The 23,477-nt window shown below is 36.5% G+C and overlaps 3 protein-coding genes and 1 pseudogene across 3 annotated transcripts; 3 read left to right on the forward strand and 1 right to left on the reverse strand.

The window, feature by feature from the left end:
• The first annotated feature begins 584 nt into the window (after window positions 1–584).
• On the forward strand, window positions 585–3,236 carry LOC126630066 (ankyrin repeat-containing protein BDA1-like; annotated as a pseudogene).
• Window positions 3,237–4,952: 1,716 nt separating this feature from the next.
• LOC126630080 (uncharacterized) lies at window positions 4,953–7,158 on the forward strand. The gene is made up of 6 exons (XM_050300242.1): window positions 4,953–5,169; window positions 5,257–5,349; window positions 5,431–5,680; window positions 5,801–5,897; window positions 6,699–6,764; window positions 6,873–7,158. The coding sequence occupies exons 1-6, from the start codon at window positions 5,019–5,021 to the stop codon at window positions 7,065–7,067; spliced, it is 852 nt and encodes a 283-aa protein (XP_050156199.1). The 5' UTR covers window positions 4,953–5,018; the 3' UTR covers window positions 7,068–7,158.
• An 805-nt stretch (window positions 7,159–7,963) lies between these two features.
• On the reverse strand, window positions 7,964–11,070 carry LOC126630074 (protein ORANGE, chloroplastic-like). Its single transcript, XM_050300240.1, has 8 exons — window positions 10,507–11,070; window positions 10,098–10,212; window positions 9,847–9,957; window positions 9,614–9,700; window positions 9,310–9,386; window positions 8,889–9,016; window positions 8,502–8,638; window positions 7,964–8,232 (listed from the first exon to the last, which is right to left on the reverse strand). Exons 1-8 carry the CDS (start codon window positions 10,728–10,730, stop codon window positions 8,155–8,157), a joined length of 957 nt encoding a protein of 318 aa, XP_050156197.1. The 5' UTR covers window positions 10,731–11,070; the 3' UTR covers window positions 7,964–8,154.
• Window positions 11,071–19,450: 8,380 nt separating this feature from the next.
• Window positions 19,451–21,332, forward strand: LOC126630088 (cytochrome P450 77A1-like). Its single transcript, XM_050300244.1, has one exon. It carries the CDS (start codon window positions 19,538–19,540, stop codon window positions 21,149–21,151), a length of 1,614 nt encoding a protein of 537 aa, XP_050156201.1. The 5' UTR covers window positions 19,451–19,537; the 3' UTR covers window positions 21,152–21,332.
• Window positions 21,333–23,477: the final 2,145 nt, after the last annotated feature.

A 23,477-nucleotide genomic window follows, 5' to 3' on the forward strand; every position in this document is an offset into this window, starting at 1 on the left:
TACCACAAGCTACACTTGACCGTGGTAATTGAATAGTTTCTACCACGAGTTGTTGATGCCCGTGATGGAATGGACGTGGTAAATATGTTGTTATGTACTATAGTGAGTAAACAGAATTATTTGTACTAATTCTTCTTCTTCTATTTGAATTTTGAAGAAAAAGAGTGAGAATGGAAGGCAGTTCCCAATTTTATTTAGCAGCTGATACCTAACATTTCGAGGTTGTTTCTAATTTCCAACGTACCGTTGGCCCTGCATATATATATAAATAATGCTAGCCAGACCAAATCTTTTTCACCAAATTATGTAGTTGTAGATGATTGGATTATTAATTAAGTATTCATTAACGCGCTTGTATTGGTGAGACATCATTTGTTAAAAATTTGGTCTCCTAGCATTACCCTATATATATATATATATATATATATATATATATATATATATATTTCAATGGTCATCGTGAAACAAAATATATTACAATTAGGGTTCTGACATTTGCAATGCCACGTGTCTGTTTGATCCATAGATTCGTATGTATAAATCACTCTAATTTTGCGATTAGAAGCTTAACATAATCTGGCAGGATGGATTTCAGACTGTTTGAGGCTTCTCAAACAGGAGATAACCAGCTCTTGCACCAGTTGCTAGCAGAGAATCCACTTCTACTCCATGACCTTGCCCTAACTTCCACCGAGAACCCGCTACATGTCGCTTCGTTTGCCGGACATGTCGAATTCGTTAAGGAGATTGTGAAGTTGAAACCAGCTTTTGTGTTAGAAATGAACCAGGATGGGTTTGGCCCCATGCACATCGCGTCAGCCAACGGTTACTTGGAGATTGTAAGGGAGCTGCTGAGAGTTGACCCGAGACTCTGCCGGATGAACGGAAGAGATGGATGGACTCCTCTTCATTGTGCTGCTGCTAAGGGAAGGGCTGATGTTGTCGGAGAAATGGTTTTGACCTGCCCGGAAAGTGTCGAAGATGTGACTCTACAAGGGGAGACTTCCTTGCATCTTGCTGTTAAGAACTGCCAGTTTGAAGCAGTTAAACTGTTGGTTGAATTGGTCAGGGAACTGAGGAAGGTGAACGTTTTGAATATGAAGGACAAACATGGTAATTCAGTTCTTCATGCCCAATATACTCTCTACGTCTATTTTATTTTTAGACTATTAATATTTCTTTAAAACTCTAATTTACTACCTAAATTATCCTCTCAATTTAATATGTGAATTTATCTTTACGCTCATTTAAAAATAAAATCCAAAATCAAAACATATTTTCTCTCCTCCCAGTAGGTTCATCGTCTTTTCTTTCAATTCTTTATTATTTAATAGAAACCAAAGTTAATAAGAATTGGTGAGAATAAATTTATCATTTAGGTTTACAGAAAGATGGCCATGCTTTTTGTGATTATCATGTTGGAAAAGCTTGATAATACCCTTTTTGCCCACTTTCTGATGCTTTTATGTACATTATTTGGGGCGTTAGAAATTTATATGGAACGAAGATTGGGCGGCCCGACTTGGTCGTCTCTCAAACTATTAAATCGAAAACAAATCAATAAAACACATATATAAATCGATTCATTCTTCAAAAAAAGCTTGTTGAGTGCTTAAGGTTTAAGCCAAAATAGGACGTTAGTAAAAGATTGCGTGATGATAAAGGTTTAATTATTAGGTATGAGTTTATTGATAAATTTTAATTTTCTTGTTATTTCATTTTGTACTTGATAGTAATTATATAATAGCTTAAAAAGCCAATTCACATCTGAAGTTTAAATTGAGTGTAGAGGTTAAATGGATTTAAATAAAAGTTCTCCATTTTAAATTACTTTAGTTCACGAAGTAAAGATTCAAACTTAAATACAAAAGAGCGGTCACATTGTCTTGAACAACAGATCTAACTCATAAATCCTAGCCTCCCCTTCGAATTTGAAACAAAATGTATTCAAACCTAGAAATGTTGACTTTATTATTTTACTAATGCTACCAATTTGTTAAAGATATACTAAGTTATTTGAAAGAAAAAAAGATATACTAAGTTATTTCATAAATTTTGACCAAATCCAACCTTATCAACAAATTATGAGCCATTGTTAAAAGATGAAAGATACGGAAGGAAATACAATAAAGTTTGGTCATAGCACAAAAGCAGATGTTGTTAGAATAATTGATCATAGCATTGTTTGGATCATTTCCGTTGCACTCGAGTTCGAATCTCTATACTTAAAAATATTAGTAGTTTAAAATACTGTTTGAAAAAAAAATGTATATATAAAAAGCTGAGAATCTTCGTAGGTTGTGGAGTGGTTAGTTGGCAATGGAACTACTCCAAGCGCATTGGAAGTAAACATTGTAAACCAGGGTGGTCTCACACCTCTTGATCTTCTACTAGTCTTCCCGAGTGAAGCCGGTGATAGGGAAATCGAAGAGATCCTTCGTAGTGCCGGAGCTTCGAGAGCACAAGACATAAACCATACTCCCTCTCATTGCCCCATGGAAACCAATACCCTTCAGCTGCAGCAGCCAAAAAACTTGATGGAATACTTCAAGTTCAAAAAGGGCAGAGACTCTCCTAGTGATGCCCGCACTGCGCTACTAGTTATCTCTGTACTAGTGGCTACCGCCACCTTTCAAGTTGGACTCAGCCCTCCGAATGGCATTTGGCAGGACAGCTCCGGATCAAACAATAATGGAGCTGGCAGTGGGAGCAATGAACCAGCTGCACACTTAGCAGGGAAGTCCATCATGGGTTCTAACAATGCAGTTGCATTTGTCTTCTTTGTGGCTTTCAACTCGATTGGATTTTCACTTTCACTTTACATGATCAATGTCCTCACCAGCAACTTCCCTCTGCAGTTGGAGCTTCAAATCTGTATCGTTGCGGTCTACTGCACGTACAACTTTGCAGTTACCAGCATTGCACCGGATAACACGAAGCTCATCATAATTGTGGTCACTTCAGTTTTGCCTACTTTGGTTTCACTTGCTGTCCCATGCGCTAGACAGCTTATCATGATCAGGGTTAGAGAACCTGTGCTAAATTGGACTCGAAGGTTCATTTTACAATAGCTGTACACTATGTCTATTTCCGGGATCATATCATCGTTGGCGCATTCATCATAGAAGCTCCAGCTTCATATCCAAGTCACAATCGTTACTATCATCAATACAGTTAATATATTTACCATATATTACGAAATTTCTGGTGTAAAAACTTATATGATGATGTGTTAAGAATTCAATAAGAAAACAGTAAACAGAATTATTTGTACTATTCTTGTTCTATTTGATTCATGATGGTGTTTATTCTATAAGTCGACATCTTTGCCAATCGTAATTGAGACTGTCGTTAATTAATATTTATGGCAGAAAGTTTTACATAATGATCATCTTTCCACATTTATCACAATGGCTAGCTATTTTCAATCACAATGACTTGTACTGCTCGATCAGATGAGAAGCATGGAGGCGCGACGTAGGAGCCACAGTGCAGCCCAAACTCTGCTGATAAGAAATCTAGAAATCAACACTAGAAACATGTTTATTTGGCCTCCTGAACATCCTAGAAACCAACATGTGCACGAGGAAATGCTCCTGAAAGCATATACATGCATGTGGACTTACGGCACTGACAATTGAATATGATCTACAAAAAATGATTGGAGCAAATACATATATAAATTCCCCAATGTTTTATTAATGGAAGTTCTAGAATTGATGTATCAAATGTCCTACGTTGAGACGGCGATCAGGCAAGGTGTTCTAGAATTTGGCTCAGAAGTCGAATCATAAGAACTTCAAACAACAAAAAGCAACGGTTGCTTTACAAAACCGACCTATAAAAGGTACAACAGAAAACATAAACAGTAATTAGAACATCAAGCATCACCATTCACATTGCCTCCAATTCAAAGTTGTCTAAAGGAAAAACAGTAGAGTTCTCATCTATCGTCAATTATTATTACGGTTATTGGTATTTTCTCCAATTGTAGGAAATAGTTTTTAGGTTCGATTTCTGTCCATAGCGAGTTTTATACCAAATTATTGTGGCATGTTCATTTTGTGGCTTAACCCAAATTCTCCATCCCTTAATGTATAGGCGGCCTAATATTTATAAGATTACTGTTTCGAAAATGACCATATGCAATTACACTTGCCTCTATTGCTACGATGGATATAGAAAATAAAAATAATTTGAAAGAGAGTTGTACACAACTCACTCTGCAATTAGATTTGACGATAGACTAAACTGCCGATTTTCTCCTGAACTTTCACTTAGCTTTCGATTTTGCTGCTAAACTTTTTAATTGGAAAATCAAGAACTTAAACTTCTTTTTTTTTTTTTTTTGCCAATTTCCTCCTACCGTTAGTTTTTTTTTTATAGATTTCATCCAAATTAATGTTAACTCTTATCATGTGCACACCACGTAACTCTCCTAGGGTTATCAATTATTTTAAAGACTACCCTCAGATGTTGTGCGCATCAGAAATTTGGATGAAAAGAATGAAAAACTAACATCAGGGGGAAATCGGCCAAACAAATTAGTTTGAGTCCTTAATTTTCCAATTGAAAGGTTTATGAAGAAAATCGAAAGATAAGTAAAAGTTCAGAAGAAAAATCGACAATTTATTCTTCAACGTAAATACCAAATTAGACTTGTTTAGCCCACCTTTTCTATCCCTTTTAATGTAAATTTGTGGTTGTAATTAAAAAAAAAAGTTCACAATTTGAAAGTGTTGTTGGGTGAACCATTATCTCCAGCCTTCTACAGTCTACTTGCCGACAGTTTTTTTTTTTTTTTAAATGATAAATTTTGTTAGATTAGTTATCGAAAAGTTCAAACATCCGTTATTATACAACAACTTAACACATTTTCACTACTATAATATAGATTTTTTAGTACTTCTAAAATATAAAATAGTGGACATGTTATTATATAAGTAAAGGAACACCAAGAAAATAACTTTGCCCAAGTTAAGCACGACGAACTGGTTCACTTTTTGCGCGAGAGAGAAATGGAGGCCCTGATCGCCTCGTACGGAAACTCGTCGTCGGCCTCAGGCTCCAAGTCGCCGGTTCCACCTTCAGATCTGAACAACTCTCAAAACCCGGCCCCAGCTCGGCCTCTGCCACCTCTACCACTTCGCGAAAGCCCCAATTCCTCAGGTAACCTCCAATTCCCATCAACTTTCTCTCTTTTTTTACTTTCTATTGAGATAGCTTTCTGCCAACCAAGTGTTTGGTCCTCCGAAGGATTTCTGGACTTGTCACTAAGCGATCGGCCGAGCAGAGTCAGGAACTTCCCTCACGTCAAAGGGAACTACGTAGTATATGTATACATCCCAGGTAATCAAATTCTCGAATTTTCAGCTGGATTAGCAAAAATGCGATCGCTTTGCAGTTAGATTTGCTTGTTCGTACTTTCAGTTTATATACCGCCAGCACCGAGGAAAGAGATGGCCTTGTTTTTTAACAAGCTAGCTTCTCTGGTGCCTGGTCTCCATGCCCTTGACGTTAACGTCCCGTTTGACATTCTGCGGAATGACAAGCACAAGCTCGAACAAGTTGCTTTAGGTAGAAAATTGCATATAAGTCTGGGAAGAACTGTCCAGGTTCGGGTACACCAGATTGATTCCTTGGTGACAATGCTGCGGCAGAAGCTTCAGAATCAGAGGCGGTATGGTTACATTTACATGAACTTTAGTACTGTTATTTAACACAGTGCTGCAAGCCTGCAACTTTTTTTGTACCCAATTGTCGATTTTTGGTTTCAGTACAATTTATTGTTGTGAAACAGATATTGGATTGATTTTAGCAAATGGGAAGTTTTTGTTAACGATGATCGGACCCGGACATTTGTGTCGATAGAAGTCACTGCTGCTGGGTTAGCTGAGGTATGATTTAGTAACTGTCTAATTTCGTGGGTTTTGAAACTTCGATATCTGCTTATTAGCTTACGGATTGTTCAGTGCTAGATACACTTGTAACACGAAAAGTGAAAATGGACAAGAATGTCTGATATATTCATGGTTCTGGTTGGTCCGGCATAAATTATGCGCCAAATTATTATGGGAGAGTAAGCCTTCACTATGTGCAATGAAACATAAGAAAGCTTAAACCATAGTTAGCTATAGCTTCTAGTCAAATTTAGTTTAGTGTAAGGTCTGTTGGGACGAGCAACAAAGGGGAACAAAATATTGGGGGATCTGATTCTCCTCTGATATGCTGGAGGAGTGAAAGGAGAGAACTAGTAAAGGCTTGTAACAAGTTGGGTGACTCCTCATATTGCCTGTTGGTTTTACGGTGGAAGACTTGGAACCCCAACTTTCTTTAGGGTATCAAAGAAGGTTGGCCCACATGTGAAGCCCAACGGTCACACATGCTTTACTTCACCCAATTTGTGTTGTCCATATGTTTGGCTTTAAAATTCATCACACGTTAGGGAGCATGTAAGGATGTGAAGGTAAAAGAGTCTTACATCGGTGAAAGAAGAAACCTAGCAAGGGCTTATAAGGAGTTGGACGACTCCTCATATTGCCATTTGATTTAGTGGAACCCCAACTTCCTTCAATAACATGGTTACTCGAAGCATACTTGTTTTTCGTATTAATACATGCTTGAGTTAGGTTTCATTGTCAAATCACTGCCGTCACAGTGCTATAAGTCTGAGAGTTCTCAATTTCTATTGATTTCAGATAACAAAGCAGATTCAAGTTGTCAATGAAGTGTATAAGTTTCACAATCTTCCTGAATTTTACAAGGTTAGCATTTTTGTGCTTTACCGATCTCGAGCAATAATTGGAGCAAATGAATGTGCATGAATATTACTCAGAAAACTAATTCACTTCATGGGGTGTCGTTCATCGCAGGTTCCACGCCCTCATATATCGGTAGCTTGGGCATTGGGTGACATAAGCAATTCCCTGAAGAAAGTGTTTGAAGGAGAAAGAAGATCTGCAGTTGGAAGATCATTACAGAATAGTATTTTTACCAGTAAATTCAACGGCATCGAATGTAGGATTGGGAATAAAATACACAAAATATGTAAATTTTCTGAAGAATAATGTAATTGTTAAGTTGTTAACTATATACTGAAATATGTGTGAAAATATCAGAGTATTGAATATGAATGAAACGTAGCACTTTCAAGTACTACTCCTCGTTTTTGTATACGATTTTAGCTTCACCTCTACCTGCAGAGGTTCTTTGCTGGTATTGTTAACGACCTCCCCAATGGCCATTTCGACAATGTATTGGTTGTAGATCCTCGCGTACTTGAGGCGAAGAGTGACATTACTGATCCTCCTTCAAAGAAAATCTCTCTTCCACCTCCAGGTATGCCGCTCTGTCGATAGTGGAGGCGTTGGCATTGAGACCGCTTGTAATTTTGTTGGTGGCGGTAAATCTCCTGCATGTTGCGGAGAGCAATGGTGCCACCACCAAGCCTTACAGGCCAGAACAACGTGTTGGAGTCGTTGATGGTGGAGTCATCCGAGTCAGCTAAAAATCCAGTTATTCTTGGTGAGCCGTCAAAATTTACCTGTGGAGATGGACTTTATGCGGAGGCTGCCGTCGGCGTTGGTGAAGACTTGGTTCCCCTTCCCCACCGTTGGATCTTCAAGGTCAATGGATTCAAACAGCAGGTGCGGGTGTTGGTCGATCAGACGGGGTGCTGAGGTAGTTTGTAGTTACCGTTATGGCCCTTGAACGCCACATCCAATCCATGACCGTGAACGCATACCAGGCCAGGCGAGGACAGACAATGCCGGTCGTGGAACGTATGTACTATTCGCTCTCTATTTCGAACTTTGCGTAATGGCTCCCGGCCTCCGCTCTGGTGAATTTTAGAAACCCCTGGAGCTGTCAATCCATCCAAATCTCCATCATATGCGTAGCGCAAGTTTTTGCTGTGTCGGCATTTTCATTCTCTTCGAGCAACAAAAGGAAAAAGGGGAAGATGTTGCACAAAGGAAGAAACCTTTAAATTTATTAAGATGTCTAGCCATTTTCCTGAACAATTGATGTATAAACAAGTTCTTGGTTACATAACAACTCAGGAGAGGATGTATGTATTGCATTGCATCAAAAGAGAGGAGAAAAAATAAAAAGTTTCTAAGTGGTAAGGGAACGACTAATGACGGCGTTGCACTTCTAATCAAAGGGATCGATCCGAGGGTCGTGTTCACTTGCCATCGCCATTCCAGTGCAAAGGCATGTAGGGCACATTACCTGCCAAATTACAGACACAATGTAAGCAATAGTTGACGTTTGGAAATCACCTCTCAAAAATTTGCTACCAAATTATCCTAAACTTCATTTCCGGTGCAATTTTTTTCTTCCAAAATGTTTTTCGTGTGCCCAACAAACACTAGTATCATTCACCAAACATGTGAGTCAGCTATTCCAATGTATCCGATGAGCCAAGTACAACTAAGCGGCAGGCAAGAAGAGAAATTTAGTATGCAATAAACATTCAATGACATTTTTTTATGTCTAACCTTTCCCGCTCCAGAGCAGTTTGAACATCTTTCGGTTTTAGGCAGTGAGAGGGGTTGACTTCTGCCATCAACTGTTGATACTGGTTCAGTAAGAACAAGGGTTCCAGTGCTTGAGCAGCGAGCACAAGCAAGATATCCTGCATAAGTATCGAATACACAGATCAAGAATATAAAGAAGGTAGACCAGACACTAACAGGTAGCGAATTCAAAGCAATTAACCGTAATGGACATATTCTGGCTCAAGATGCAACCCTGCATTTTGTAGATTCATTTGGTCCAACCCCAGTAGTTGACATGTGAAACCAATACAAACATCTCCATCGTATATATTTAAAGCTATAGCAAAACATATAACTAAAAGTGAGAAATATAGGACATTATCGTACCAGTTCCAATACAATATTTGCATCTTTTTTGCTCCTGCTGTTTCACATTGTTTATTTCAACTACCATCAATGCTGAGATCACACCGACTGCTCCTCCTGAGAATGACGCCACGATGGGATCAACTTGGCTGCAGTTTGAAAGGATAGCAGATCAATAAGTGAAACTGGTAACAACATAGTATCAACATCATTTAGCTGCTTCATGTCAAGATAGATGACATCCTACATTTTCCAATGTGTAAAACTTTGAGGATTCTCATAAAATTTGACTATATCGGTTCCCAAAAGTAAAATTTACTACTTTTGGTTCCTACATTATAGACAGAAATTAAAAGATTCATATCAAGATAGATTATACAAAATTTCAAAACAATAATTACCAGAGAACGAGAGGGTTAAAAGCCCGAAATACAAGCCATACCTCAACTGCAACGGCAGATGCATATTTACTATAAAATCTTTATATGATGTGCCTCCTATCCCCAGCTTCAACTCCAGCTGGAAGACGTAAAGATAATTGTAGGCAAAGAGTTAGAAACATAACCGAATCCAAACTATACTTATTTGATAAGTTTCCTCATTTTCTGACTTGAAAATTGAGAAACATACTGTCAGACCAGTAAAAGAAAACCAGAAAACGTTGGCTAACATACTCTCCGAGACAAATGTAATGTTTATGAGTAACGGTTAAAACTAATTACAAAGTTAATGCATAACGAACTTACAGAGGGTGATATGAGGCCACCGAAAAGTATAAATCCCGCAATAATTGAATAACAGACTGCATAATACTGCTTAAGGTTTTCTGAACTCTGCAAGCAATGCATTCACAATTTTTTTATGAATCAACTAAAGGCTACCTTAAAATGTCGAGGAAATGAAATAGCCAAGGTTAATGAAACAGTGAAACCCTTATTAACCATGAACATACATGTCTTCATAGGGGCAAGCAGCTTACCAGGGGAGGCAAAAATGGAATGAAAGACGGAAAACTAGGAAGTTCGTTTTCTTGGTCTAACGTTCCAAGCTCTGCGCTTTTAATCCTTTGTTGTATCCGCAGCCTGCGAACCTACACAGATTGAAGCTTATAAAGCAACCAACATACTCACGATTTCACAAATCACATTTCTGGGAAGAAAAATTATAACGAGTCTGTCTGAAATGGCAATCATATGCAACAACATGCTAATACGAAGAAAGTGGGCTCACCTCTTCCATATGCAAGAAAATCTTGTTTCGTCGGCTTCGAATATTATCTTTGATCTCCTGCAACTCCATTTTGGCAAAGTCCTGCACCATTTCAGGCCCCTCTATAATACAAAATCTGCATAATTAAGCATGTAAAATAAGATTGAATAATTACAAGCTTTTGACAAAAAAAAAAAAACTAAAAAAATAAAAATTACAGGCTACAAAGCAATCCGTATCATTGTTGGGGTTAATTAAGATCAACAGAAAATAAATCACATGGGTTTTTCACAGAAAGTTACAAACTTTTGAAGACCAGTAAACCGTCTGCAATCAGATAAATTTCAAAGTGCAAAGTAACAAACCAAAGCTTGGAACTTTGAATTTCCACTTTCTGTAAATTTCCCAGAGTGAGAGTGAGAGAGAGTACCCGGCGGGGTTTGTATCGCCGGCGGGATTAGGATCAGAGTCGACAGACGGACCGAAAGAAGAGGAATCGGGGTCGGACGCCATCGCCATGGATCTCCATTTGGAGGTGCTTGATTTGGGGCTTCTTGCGTAGCTGAATCCGGAGCAGCTAGAGCTATGCAATTTGTACGGGCAGTAACGATTCGGCGGGAAAGAAACGGCCAAAAGTCGGCCGGAACAGAGCATCTCTCTCTGTCTCTGTAAAACACCAGACAGCAGAGCTCTCTGTTTATCTGAAAAATTGCGATCGTACAAATGGAGACGATCACAAAAGCAAATCTTGAAGCACTGCTAATGTGCAGAACACTCGTCAATTACCAAACACTAGGAGTAGTAGTAGGGGAGAGAGATGGTTCGATCGGCAAAAGAACAAATAATGGAGGGAAGTGGGTGATTCTTGTTTCTCTCAGGTTTTTTTTTAATTTATTACTTTATTTTATTTTAGAAAACTTAATTTTTAGTGGATCTAGTTTCGTTAGATTCGAGTTAGTTCATGGTTGTAGTACGCTTCAGTGCATATTAAAACATTATAATCTAATGATCAATCCGATGATCCCACTAATAACGTTATTTGAGACATTGTTCTAAAAATCTTCATCTTGAGCCGTTTGGGTCCCACTTAAGTGCTAGATGGCTGGCTGCTACTCGAATTCTTTTCTAGATGTTTGAAAATTAAAAAAATTATGCTTAGACTTACTTACGCGTCCGTCTAGACTCGTCTAGACATTTGTTTAGGTCGGCTAGACCCCACCTAAGTCGTCTAGACTCGCGATTCTCACTTAAATAGAAATTCGACAACGTTCATTTTTTTTTTTGTTTAGTAAATTGTAGGATGCTTATTGAATACTTGGATAAACACTCATTATATGTTTGTTTCCCATATTTTCAAAATATTCATTTTATTTTACAATTTTATGTATCCCCAAATAATTATGTATTTTTAAATATAAATAAATATTTATTAATACAATATATAATAAATTTAATTAAATCAGTCTAGTCTGCATAGAAACCCGCATAGCAGTCTAGCTACTATATTCCAGCTCACCGCCTAATCACCGTTTAACGTTTTTTAAATACTTGATTTGAGAGTTTGACTTGTCTCATGCAAACAATTGTACGTTCTACTTATACAAATTCTTTGCATTTTTTCTCTATTCTACTGAGTGAATATAACATGCTATAAATTTCGTTAAATTCCAAGAGATTTCCCAATCGGGCAATTTCCTATTTATTTTAAGAGAAATACTTAGGAGATTCGCTTAAAAGTGAGATTCTTTATAGATTCTCTGTCCTTTTATATTTTTTGCACAATATTTTATAACGTTGTATAGAGTCTTATTTTAAGAAAGTCTCTCAAATCTTTCTCTTATTTTAAACAAGATAGAAAGTGACAAAACATGAGAAATCAATCATTTTCGTTATCTAATAGTGTCTCTATTTTTCTCTGGTGTTGTGTGTATCGTGTAACAAAATGAAAACGACTATCATCAATCATCATGGATTCATGGTTTTATTCTCATATCCATTAAATGTGGATAAATAGAAAAAGGAGATAATTGTAATTTTCATTTTTTTTTTTAGATATTTGTAATTAAATTAGTCCAATATTTCATGACCATGGAATATTGTTTGGTCTCAAATGCAATTCCATAAATGTTGTCTTCATCCTAGTCTTTTTCTGACTTTTGAGACCTTGGATAGAACATGGAATTAATATAAATCGGTTAGAAACGCCAAAAAAGTCTCATCAACATTTGAAACGAAAGGATTTAAAAAACCAAAAGATATGTCAGTTTTTCAACAAACGATATTACATACTTAGAGAGGGGTTAACTTAATTTCATAATAAGCTAGCAGTAATGTGGTTCAAATTTACCTTTAGTGAAAACCGAACTTAAGACCTCTCTCACCAAATTATTGCCAATTTGAGATTATGGCAATAACTTGGTGGTGTTTGGTGATTGGATTTGAAATCAAACTTTGGTTAAGGTACCACATTTTGTGTTTTAAGTTTCGAGTCTCTAGTTAATAATTTATGGTGTTCAAACAATCGCCACATCTGTTGAGAGCATCCACTAATTCGGAACTTAATTTGAAATTTGTTATTTAATATAGAGATGGCTCTAACAATCAACTATTGACAATTAGTTCTTTTTGTATGAATCTTATTTTAATGGGAACTTGATGAGTTAATCTGCTAGCTATCATGGTGCGCACATAAACAATGTTTTACTAGATGTCTAGACAATTGATGTGCCTCATCGCATTTTACAAAGAATCATCTAGCTCTAGGTCAAACTTTCGAGTCGATTACACTTTTTTCTGGTCTAGGGTTCGACTCTTGGATTTGAGTCATGGGCATGAGTTTCAATTCTATAGTCTTAGGTTTGAGGAGAAGAGATCATTTCCGGATCTCTCCCACCAAAGTCACTCAATCCATTAATTCAGACTCTTGAAATTTGATTCAACGACTAAAAATAAGGAATCCTTTTAAAAGTTATAATAATTTTACCGACTAAATGAATGTACATTACATTTTTTATTTTGTATCACGAAGCATTTAATCACACAACGAGAAAGAACTAGCAAATACCAAAGTCTTGAGTACTTCGCTCATGTCTTCGGATTCAACATATCGGGTCGGGTTCCGCCGTTCGACCTCACTAATACATGTCACGGGCCTCATTTGATAATCAAATTCATCATATGTTATCCAACGGCGGCTACGCTCCCTTTTGTTTTACAAACCCTAGCAAAACCTCCCCTTATAAATACCATCACATCCGCCGCAGGAGCCACCAGATGCTCCTTATCTTCACTTTCACACACTAATCCTCTCACAGAGACGGTGGGGAATCCAGTTGCTTCTCCATTCCGGAAAGCTTTCCTTGTCCATATTTTTACACCATCGCCTCTGTTTTTTTATTTATTTACTTAATAATTTGAGTAATTTCATTTATCCCTGCTATGCATATTTCAGATATTCAGCTTGTATTTTATCAAAAAAATAAAAAACTCACAGTCTATGGGTTTTTTTTTTTTTAATTATTAGATGAGGCAGGTGATGATTTATACATATTTTGCTACATTTCTTGATTGTCTCATATTGTTGAGATAGTGAAAAAACTCAAATGTATCTGAGGCCGGCCTTCCTCTCCCTGGGAAAAAGAACAACCTTTTATTTTTTATGTTATTTTAATTTTGGGTTAAATGTGATAACTTGTATTAAAATATACAAAATCCATGTATTTTCATAAAAATAAAAAATAAATAAATGGTTAAGAAGAACTGCAATGAGCTACACCTCTGATGGATTGTTAAAGTTGAGAAAATAACATTTTTAAAAAACTCGTTGTGCACATACTGAATATCCTTTTCACACTTTTTTTTTTATTTTAAATCTTTTATATATCCATTTCAATTTTTGTCAATATGATCAGATGAACTAAAAAAATATTAAAAGACAAAAGTTAATAAGGAGTGTATAGAAAGTAAAAATAAGAGCGTGGATAACCACTCATTGGACAAACACACAATGGGTGAACTACCAACATATAGAAAAGAATTTTTTATGAGATTTTTTCCGATGCTTCAATTAAAATGTCTGCAATCATATAGAAAGGAGAATGGATAGAGATCTCATCTATATAATAAAAGTTGGATAGATGAACTGAAATAGTGCATTGGATGTATAGTGCGACCTACGTATACCATTAAAATTCAAAGAAAATTTTCATAGGACGATAATAAGGCCAACAATACTTATGGCACATAATGTTGGGTCAAGCATCAATACATGCAAAAATTAAGGTGTAGCAGAGATGAGAATTATTTGTTGGATGTATGGACCCACGAGAAAGGACATGAAAGTAATTAGAATATCCAAGATAAAGTAGGAGTATTCGCAGTTGATGATAAGATGAGAGAAAATCAGTTAAGCTGATTTGAACACGTGAACCGAATACTATAGATGCTTGGTTAGAATATGTGATTATGGACAGAGAATCAGACAAAAGTGGTAGAGGGAAAACTAAGAGTACTTGGAAAGAGATTTTAAAAATAAATATAGAGTGTTTGAAGCTAACGAAAAACTTAACGCAAAATCTAAAACGATTACGTTCTAAAATTCATAAAAACAACCCTACTTAATGAAGTAATGCCTTGTTATTATCGTATACTGAATATAACTTGAAACTGCCTCAAAAGAATTGTAACGTGTTTTATGAAAAATGCTATGAATACCATGAATCAGTATCTTGAGTTCTCACGTTTACTGTTTTACGTTGACTGTATTGTTGGAACTTGCACCCACCCCCCAGCAGAAAAAAAAATTTAACGCATCCATGTTAACGTGTCACAGATGGGTCCAACCATTAACAACGCGAAGCCACAAGCTCCAACAGGAACACTAAATTCTGCCATATCTACTTTCCATCAATTGTCGAAACATGCAATCACCATCTTCGTTACCAACTTGAATATCCATCCCATCGTTTCGTCTCTATCATTCACAGATTTAACACTTCTTCTGGTTCAAACCACAATTCTCTTATACATGATTGTACTCTTTTTTATTTATTTTTTGATAAATGAATGATTATTTTAAAAGAAAATCAAAAAAAGCAACAAACAACAAGAAGGCAGCAAAGCCAAGCTAAAAACCAAAAAACACGTAATGCTGTAAACAACTGCAGCAACCTAACCTAACAACCAGTATCAAGGGGAGAACAATTCTCCATTCTTAAAAAAAAGGCACGTTTGCAGTATAGAGAGCAAAATATGCAAAGAACATAACTGCAAACGTATAGAGTTCACAATTATTTTAAAGACAACAATGGAGTTGATGTGCTCATTTTTTGAATTTCCGGTTGGGTAGCTCTCTTATGCACATTTGAATTATTATGTCAGATGTAGGGCGTTGCGACCATTAATTTTTTTTCTGAGCAGGCATGATCGCAGTTGTTGCACTTGTTACCACCTCAACATTTACACAAACTAATAGCAAGAATTTTAAAGTACTAGGACTAGTACTGCGGTAGTTGATGATAATATATAAATATATACAGGATTAAAGATATGGTGACACACTTTTATCACGTTTTCACACACATTTTATAGGATTCACTTCATGATGTATTTTAATAATTTGAACTAGTCTATATTTTAGTACATCATTCATAAATGTTTGTGAAAAATTAGACAAATACGGCTTCTACAAATAAACATTAAATTTAATCCAATTGTTATTTAATTTTCTGATTTGAATGATTTTTTATAGATGTATCTGTAGACATCGAAATTTCAGTAAATAAATGTTGACTGATAAATCAAAGTTTCAACGCTCATGTATTACATAAATTTTCCACGTTGCGTGTGACTCAACGAAAATTGAAATGAGTTGGAAAAGTCATCAAATAGGACACGTGTCAACACCTGGCAGAAACGACTTATTTCATCTGTAATATTATATTCAAAATTAGGCCTTGGAAATTTCTATAAATACAAGCCCATTTCATTCATTTGAAGGAACCAAAATCATTAGGCAAAACTCTTGAAGCTCTGAAGCTCTGAAACTCCGAAGCTCTCAAGCATCCAACCTCCCAAATTCAAGCAAATCCCGAAGGATCAAGAAAGCCCTCTTCGTTCTTCGTCAAATCCTCCTTCAAGATCAAGCCCTAACGGCCCTTGAAGAAATTTCTCCTTTAAGATCAAGCCCCAACGGCCCTTGAAGAACTTCCACCAATTCAAGATCAAGCCCCGACGGCCCTTGAAGAAAGCACCATCATTCATCATCCATTCATCCAAGATCAAGCCCCAACGACCCTTTTGGATCAACAACATCACCAAATCCACATAACTGTTCATCCTAAGATCAAGCCCTAACGGCCCTTTGGATCAATCACACATCCACAAATACACACTTTACGGAGATCGAATCAGAGGATCAAAATAGAGAGAGATTGTAACCCAAAATCATCTAAATACAAATATTTGTTTGTGCGCGTCGTTTCTTGTCTCCTTCGTTTTAGGAATTTTCCGTGTTCACAGTATCTTTGAGATAAGACATAAAAGATAAAAGTTTGGATCTTTGAAGTATATTCAGTGTTTAATATATTGGTATCGATAGAAATATCGATATGCAAATTTACGAAAATATCGATCAAATATTGTGTAAAAAATAAATATGTGATATGTGAGAATGAAAACTTCTTTCTAATGACAAGTAATAAAATAAAGCATTCCACTGGAACGAATATGTAACAAAACTCAATTAGTGTATAATAAATAACATATACAAAGTTGATGGTCCTGCCAACGATTAATGAGTAAATTGTAGCAATGGTTCCTCAACTTTAATCAAATTAGAGCAATGGTCCCTCAACTAAAAATTCATTATCATTGGTCCCTCAACTTATCAAAATGTGTAGCTATAGTCATTTTCATCAATTTCGTCAAAATTTTGTCAAAATAAGTTATGTTGGAATAACCATTTATATAATTAGGGTCACTCAACTTATCAAAGTGTGTAATTATGGTCCTTTTCGTCAACTACATCAAAAATTTTGTCAAAATGAGTTATGTTGGAAGGACCATTGCTACAATTGGGTTAAAGTTAAGGGACAATTTCTCAAGTTGAATTAAAGTTGAGGGACCAATGGTAATGGATTTTTAGTTGAGGAACCATAGCTGCACATTTTGATGAGTTTAGGGGATCAATGATAATGGATTTTTACTTGAGGGATCATTACTCCAATTGAATTAAAGTTAAAGGACAATAGCTACAATTTACTCACGATTAATTGGCGTCCATAGAAATTTCATGATATCAACTTAAAATAGATACAACATTATGTCTTGCTTTTTAATATCAAAGTACTATTTACCCAAGATCACTCATTTGGTCTCCGGTAAATATATCTAGACTTAAGTGACGAGAACGATAAAGTCACGGTGTTTTAATATTATCACTCGTCATCGTGTGCTTTAATTTTTTTTTTATATATAACATCACTTGATCGGTTTGAGACACCACTATTGTTATCATCATTTTATACAAGTTATTCTCGTATATCTGATCCAAAATTCAAAAAATCAATATTCAATATTCTCAACGAGAGAAACTTTGATAAGTTGTTGATCGATACTAGGGAGACTAAATTTGTAAACTAAATGACATGAAAGTTGACCATTGGATTATTGATTTAGCGTTAATAAACTCATTTCCTATTGGTGACACATCATTTAGTTTGCAAATTTTGTCTACAAATTTAATCTCTATAGTATTACCCATACATGAACTAGGAGTATATCAATTTATGTTTCTTATTTAATACGAAGGGGAGACTAAATTTGTAGATTAAATATGCAGACGAAATGATTTGTCACCAATACGAAATAAGCATATATACGAAATAAGCACATTAATAAGCACTTAAGTAATAATCAAATCATCAACTTTCATCGTTTAGTTTACAAAATTTAGTCTCCATAACATTACCCTTAATATGAAACATGAACCAAAACCAAAACAATGAACTTTACCTATAATTAATTAATTAGTATAATGCTAGTGAGACTGAATTGGGTAACTAACATGTTCTAAGGTTGCTCCAATATGAATGTTTAACAAAGCAACACACTTATCTTGAACACACTAACAAATTGATTGATATCATTGCATCCCATAAATATGTTTGTCCAAGAATGATGAAGTTTTGTTCATTCTTGAGATTACCATTTCATTTACTTTGCATTTTTGAATAGTCTTCTACTTCGTTCTTTTTTTATTTCCTACAATTGTAATCACAATCAACAAACAAGATAGAGGTAAATAATATTAGGACCAGACTGTAAAGTCCTAATGCATTGTAGTCACCTCTCTAAGGCATTTTATCAAGTAGTTGGAGGGCATATATGAAGGGCAACTCCAACCTTCAAAGAGATAGTACCCAAGTCATTCATGAAGACTCACCGAAGTTCGAAATGTCAGTTGACCCTCTTTGCCCCTAAGTCGGTCTGTTCCTACTTAAGCTATATATGTTTGGGTGAAAGATTTTCAAGTCCCAAACAATTGAGCTCAAATTATTAAGGAATAAATTACTAAAATTAGATAAGAGAAATGAAAAATATCTTTCATGAGCATTACAAAAGGATATGAGAGAAATTTACAAATTCCTTACTCGCTGTGACGTGTGATCCCTCGCTCAAACATAACCATAGTGTTTTATGGAATTAACAGGTTATCCACGTAAGAAGTTGACTGAACTCTGAACTAAGAGAAATTTTTTATATGTTCAGAACACAAGTGATACTTATGTATCATTATATAATTGGTGAAAAGTTTCATTTTCAAGTATTGTTAAAATTTTAATATAAATATATCACAAATTGTATAGTAATACGTGATATACCATCGTATTTCTGGTACATTAAAAGATTTCGCCCGAACCAAGTTAAATTAGCACATTACCAAGTTATGACTGTTTCACCAGCCCACAGCTAATCAAATTCATTGCTCTGTCAGTAAAACAAGCCATTTGCAGAAGAAAACGTGACTGTTTTGACCAGTTGAAGCGCAAGCCGGTTGCAAAAGATGAGTAGGTGAATCAATAAATATTCCAACAGTTAATGCTTTTATGGTGTAAAATTAAATTACCCATATATTAGGGTTAAGAAGATAGGAAAACTAATGAAAATGATTTGAAAACTTTGAGTTTTAACGATAAAGACAAAATAAAAGATAAAGTGAATAGTGTTAATGTTGACTTTTTAATGTAAAAATGTGGTTTTTCGTTAAAGTGAAAAATACCGGAAACTTTTCGTTAAAGTTCCAAAAATGATCAAATCCATAGCTTTCAAGCCCACGCATCTCTCTATATATAGTACTCAGCAACTTCATCACCTTAATCATTCCTCTCGTTTTTGCTTTTAATTTTGTATTGGTTCTAGAGAGAAAGTTGGTAAGCTAAGCTAAGGTTATAATATTATCCATGGAGGGGGTGATGATGGACGTCGTTCTGGTGTGTTTGGGGCTTATCTTTTTCCGGCTATGGTGGCGCTACTGGTCAGTTACTGGTGGCGGGCCTAAAAACCTGCCGCCGGGGCCGCCAGGGTGGCCGATAGTGGGAAACCTAATCCAAGTCATCCTCCAACGTCGGCACTTCATCTACGTCGTCCGCGACTTACGTGCAAAGTACGGACCAATCTTCACCATGCAGATGGGGCAGCGGACTCTCATAATCGTCACCAGCTCCGACCTCATACACGAGGCCCTCGTCCAGAGAGGTCCCGAGTTCGCGTCCCGCCCTGCTGACTCCCCCATCCGCCTCCTGTTCAGCGTCGGAAAGTGTGCCATCAACTCTGCAGAGTACGGTCCTTTCTGGCGTACCTTGCGGAGAAACTTCGTCACCGAGCTGATCAACCCGGCGAGGATAAGGCAGTATAGCTGGATCAGACACTGGGCTATCAAATCCCACATGGACAGGCTGATAAAGTCCAAAGATAGCATCGTTCATGTGATGAGCGAGTGCCGGCTCACCATCTGTAGTATCCTTATATGCTTGTGCTTTGGGGCGAAGATCTCCGATGAGAAGATCAAGACGATCGAGAGCGTGTTGAAAGACGTTATGATGATGACAACTCCAAAGCTCCCCGATTTCCTGCCGGTGCTGACTCCATTGTTTCGCCGGCAAGTCAGGGAAGCAAAGGAGCTGAGGAGGAGGCAGTTGGAGTGTTTGGTTCCACTCGTTAGAGACAGAAAAGCATTTGTTCTTGAAAGTGATAATGTTAAGGATGAAAACGTAAAAAAGATAATGGTGAGTCCAAAGGGTGCTGCTTATATTGACTCCTTGTTTGAGCTGGAGGTGCCGGTGAGAGGGAAAGACCGAGGCCGCAGGCGGTTGGAAGAGGAGGAGCTCGTGACTCTTGTCTCCGAAGTCATCAATGCCGGGACGGATACTAGTGCTACGGCGTTAGAGTGGGCTTTGCTTCATTTGGTGATGGACCAAAAAATTCAAGAGAAGCTGTACAGGGAAATCGTTGATTGTGTAGGGACAGATCGCAGTCCCTACACAAATGAACAAAAGCCGCACGAAGAGGTGATCACTGAGAGTGACGTGGAAAAAATGAGCTACCTTTCCGCGGTGGTGAAAGAAACATTCCGGCGGCACCCCCCGAGCCACTTCGTCCTGTCACACGCAGCCTTGGAGAACACGGAGCTCGGCGGATACACTGTGCCCGCAGATGCGAGCGTGGAGTTTTACACTGCATGGGTGACTGAAGATCCCGATATGTGGGAGGACCCGGGTGAGTTCCGACCTGAGAGGTTCTTGGAGGGAGGAGACGGGGTTGACGTGGACGTGACCGGGACCAAAGGGGTGAAGATGGTGCCGTTTGGAGCTGGCAGGCGGATCTGCCCCGCGTGGACGTTAGGGACTCTGCATATCAACTTGCTGCTTGCTCGGATGGTGCATGCTTTTAAATGGTTGCCGGTTCCAGATGCGCCACCGGACCCGACTGAGACGTTTGCTTTTACAGTTGTCATGAAGAACCCTCTCAAGGCCATCATTGTGCCTAGGTCGTTAATGTCATCCACCAAGATCTAATGTTTCAAGACCAGGATTAATTAGCTTGGTTTATGTTAATTAATTATAGTTATTATAAGGCAGGGTTGTTTACTGTTAGTTTATTCTTAATTATGCTCTAATTTATGAGAAAAAACTGTACAAGTTGGAATTATAATTTATAAGTTAAGGACTATATATAAGACGGACGTGATATGATGAATTTGTATTCTTATTAATATTTAATTCGTATGTTTTCTTGTCTCTGATAAACATTAAACAAAATCCTATGTTTTCTTTTGCACTTGCAAGCTAAAGTTAGACAATCAGAATCCTAGTAGATTCAGAGCCCTTTTAAGTTGTAACAGTGTTGTCTCTCCATCCTTTTTCCTTTAAAAAGTTGGGTAATATTAGGAAAATTAAATTTTTAGATAAAATTTTAGAAATTAAATGACATGGAAGTTGATGATTAAAGTATGATTTAAGCGTTGATACTCGTGCTCATTCCTATTGGTGACACATCATTTAGTTAGCATAATTATTCTAAAAATTTAGTCTTCCTAACATTATCCTTAGAAACTATAGCTGCTTAGCATTTACGGGTAACAAAGTTACTTTGTGAATTTGGTAGTGCAATGAAATAGGAATCTTGAGAGGAATGAATTGAACGTGGAACTTTGAATGCACGAGTTTATGTGTTTATTTAACAAAGTTACATGTTATTTTCAGCAAAGAAATAGGAAGTATTAAAAAGGGGTAATTCATACCAACCTAATATTTTAAGTGATTGTAAATCAGACAACCTAATATTTTGAGTGATTGTAAATTAGACTCAGGGCTAATTTGGTATTGATGTGCTTTTTAAAAAAACTGTTTTTGCTATGATGTGAGAATAAAATGTTGTAAAATAAAGCAGATAAGTGTTTGATAAACTTTTTTTTTAAAAAGTGCTTTAACGAAAAAAGTAGTATTCAAGTGTTTGGTAACTTTTATATAAAAATGCTGTGCATATGTTAAATGACTAAAAAGAGTATAATATTATATTAAATATTATAATAATTTATTTTTTTTTCTGTTACAATTTATTTATTTATAATCTCTCCTACGCTCACTCTCTCTCATCTCCCTCATTTTCTCTGCTGCTCATCCTCCTTCATCTCAACTTCACCGGATCTTCGAGCGTCAATGTCTTCGACCACACCTTCGAGGACAGACAAATTTGTTGAGGTATAAAATTAAATAAATGGTTAGTTTATTGGGTTTTAAATTAGGTTTTTGTTATTGAATTTGATGAATTTATTTGCGTCGTGCAAATAAGATTGGTTGGCATCTTATTAATTTATTGGGTGTTCATTTGGTGAATTCCTTGCGGATGAGAATCATCATTCCTGCTACCGGATAAATCATCGGTCCTTTTATCACCCTAAGCATTTCCGTCAATTATATTAATTTATGGGTTATTTTTTAAGTTTATTATACTACTTAATGTCACATTTGATCGTGTGTAGGATCTGAAAGGAGGAGAGGGATAATCATTGGTGCAGTGGTGGTCGATGTCGAGCGGGAGTGGGAGGGACGACGGCAATCCTAGGGATTTGATGCGGGGGGAGAACAAGGGAATAGGAAAGAGATCATTCCAGTTGTTTTAGGGACAAGGATTGTCATTCTGTAAAACTAACGAGGGTGTTATTGGAATTTAGAAAGTTTCATTAACATTGCACTGTAGCTCTGCATGTTTTGAAAAAAAAAAAAGCTGTTTTTTCAAAGCTATGATTTGCAGCTTCAGGATTTTGGCTTTTTTCCACCCTCAATGGTGAAAAAAACGCTGATTTTAGTGTGTTTACCAAACACGAAAAAGACCCTAACTTTTTTTCATACTTGCTTTTTTTATAATTTCAGCTGTGCCAAACTGGTACTCAATCTTTTAGTATTCAAATGCAACGAGCCAAGCTTGAAAAAGGTTAAGGTTACACTAAATAACTGTGCCAAACCAAGAGGTTTTAAAGTTATTAAAAGGGATGCAAACAATATGGATAATGCTTATATGTTCCTCCCGTGGATACCTGCTTGTCCTCTACTAACAATTAACGAATCATTACTGTTCGAACATCATAATCGGAATCATTTTTTTTCTTTATCATGACCTAAAGGTCACATATGTTAAAAAAAGAAAAATCATTTAATTTGAAGATCCTTTAGTTATACATCCATGTTAAACCAATCAACGATTTTGATAACAAGTAACATCCTCTTGATAAACCGTTCATTTTTTATGCATATTAATAGTTAAAAGATCTCCATTTTGAATAATATCTACATATATAATCTTTAAACGATAATAAAGAGAATAACCAGTTCTTATTATAAT

Source organism: Malus sylvestris, chromosome 1, assembly GCF_916048215.2.
Source record: "Malus sylvestris chromosome 1, drMalSylv7.2, whole genome shotgun sequence".
Lineage (NCBI taxonomy): Eukaryota > Viridiplantae > Streptophyta > Magnoliopsida > Rosales > Rosaceae > Malus > Malus sylvestris.